Raw genomic sequence first — 1,129 nt, 5'->3', positions numbered from 1 at the left:
GCGCGTCGTCGCCAATCAGAAAAAAAGATGATTACCGTTGATAAAGAGATCAAATCCAATAGCACCGACAATCACCCCTGTCAGCTTCCGTTACTGGATCCAGCGATGCGTTCAGTAACTTCCCTTCGAACCTCCAATAAGTCTCTCTTCCTCTCTCCATTCACCAACACCACTGGTCCTCTAATGCATCCTCTCTTGGAGTAAAGATCTCCTAGCCACCTCCACGCGTTCTCCACACCCACGTCTATTACTCTCACGCGCCGCCAAAATGTCCTCTCCTACAATCCCAATCTCAAATCCCCAAACCCAATCCCCAATAGCAACTCCCGCTTTCCGCGCGTTCCTCTCCCGCATCTCCACCTCCATCCGCCAAGGCTTCTCTCAACGCCGCCCATGGTCCGAGCTAATAGACCGGAATTACATGGCCCGGCCCGACTCCCTCTCTGAAGCCGCAACCCGCATCCGAAAAAATCTCTCTTACTTCAAAGTCAATTACATTACCCTACTCGCACTTATACTCGCCTTTTCTCTCCTTTCTCACCCTCTCTCACTCATCGTCCTCCTATCACTCCTTGCCTCTTGGATCTTCCTCTACCTGTTTCGACCGTCAGATCAGCCTTTGGTTATTCTCGGCCGTTCATTCTCGGACCGTGAAACGCTGGGGATTCTCGTCGTTTCGACAATTGTTGTTATTTTCTTGACTAGTGTAGGATCCCTCTTGATCTCTGCTTCGATGGTTGGGTTTGCTCTTGTCTGTGCTCATGGTGCCTTTAGGGTTCCTGAGGATTTGTTCCTTGATGATCAAGAACCTGCTAGTGCGGGTTTATTGTCTTTCCTTGGTGTCACCTCTACCTCTGCCGCTGCTGCAGCTGCACCCGCTATTGCCGCTCGTGTTTGATTGTAATTGAACGCCAAGTGTACGTATTGGTTCTGTTTTAAATTAGCGATGAAAAGATTCATCGGTATCACGATTGCAAAAGATGTGGTTACGATTTTGTAGATTGAATGAATTGAAAATTTGATGCAGTATAAGATCTTTCCAGTAATTGATTTCGCAATGTGGTTCTGATCTTGTAACGATGGATTTGATATTTTCAAGTACATGCTTATTGTTTCTAATTTTAGATTA

The 1,129-nt window shown here is 46.8% G+C and overlaps 1 protein-coding gene across 1 annotated transcript; it reads left to right on the top strand.

The window, feature by feature from the left end:
* LOC118043178 (PRA1 family protein B3) lies at window positions 1–1,129 on the top strand. Its single transcript, XM_035051051.2, has one exon. The coding sequence runs from the start codon at window positions 269–271 to the stop codon at window positions 896–898; it is 630 nt and encodes a 209-aa protein (XP_034906942.1). The 5' UTR covers window positions 1–268; the 3' UTR covers window positions 899–1,129.

Source organism: Populus alba, chromosome 10, assembly GCF_005239225.2.
Source record: "Populus alba chromosome 10, ASM523922v2, whole genome shotgun sequence".
NCBI lineage: Eukaryota > Viridiplantae > Streptophyta > Magnoliopsida > Malpighiales > Salicaceae > Populus > Populus alba.
Note: the sequence above shows the minus strand (reverse complement) of the source record. Positions and strands in the feature narration are given on the sequence as shown.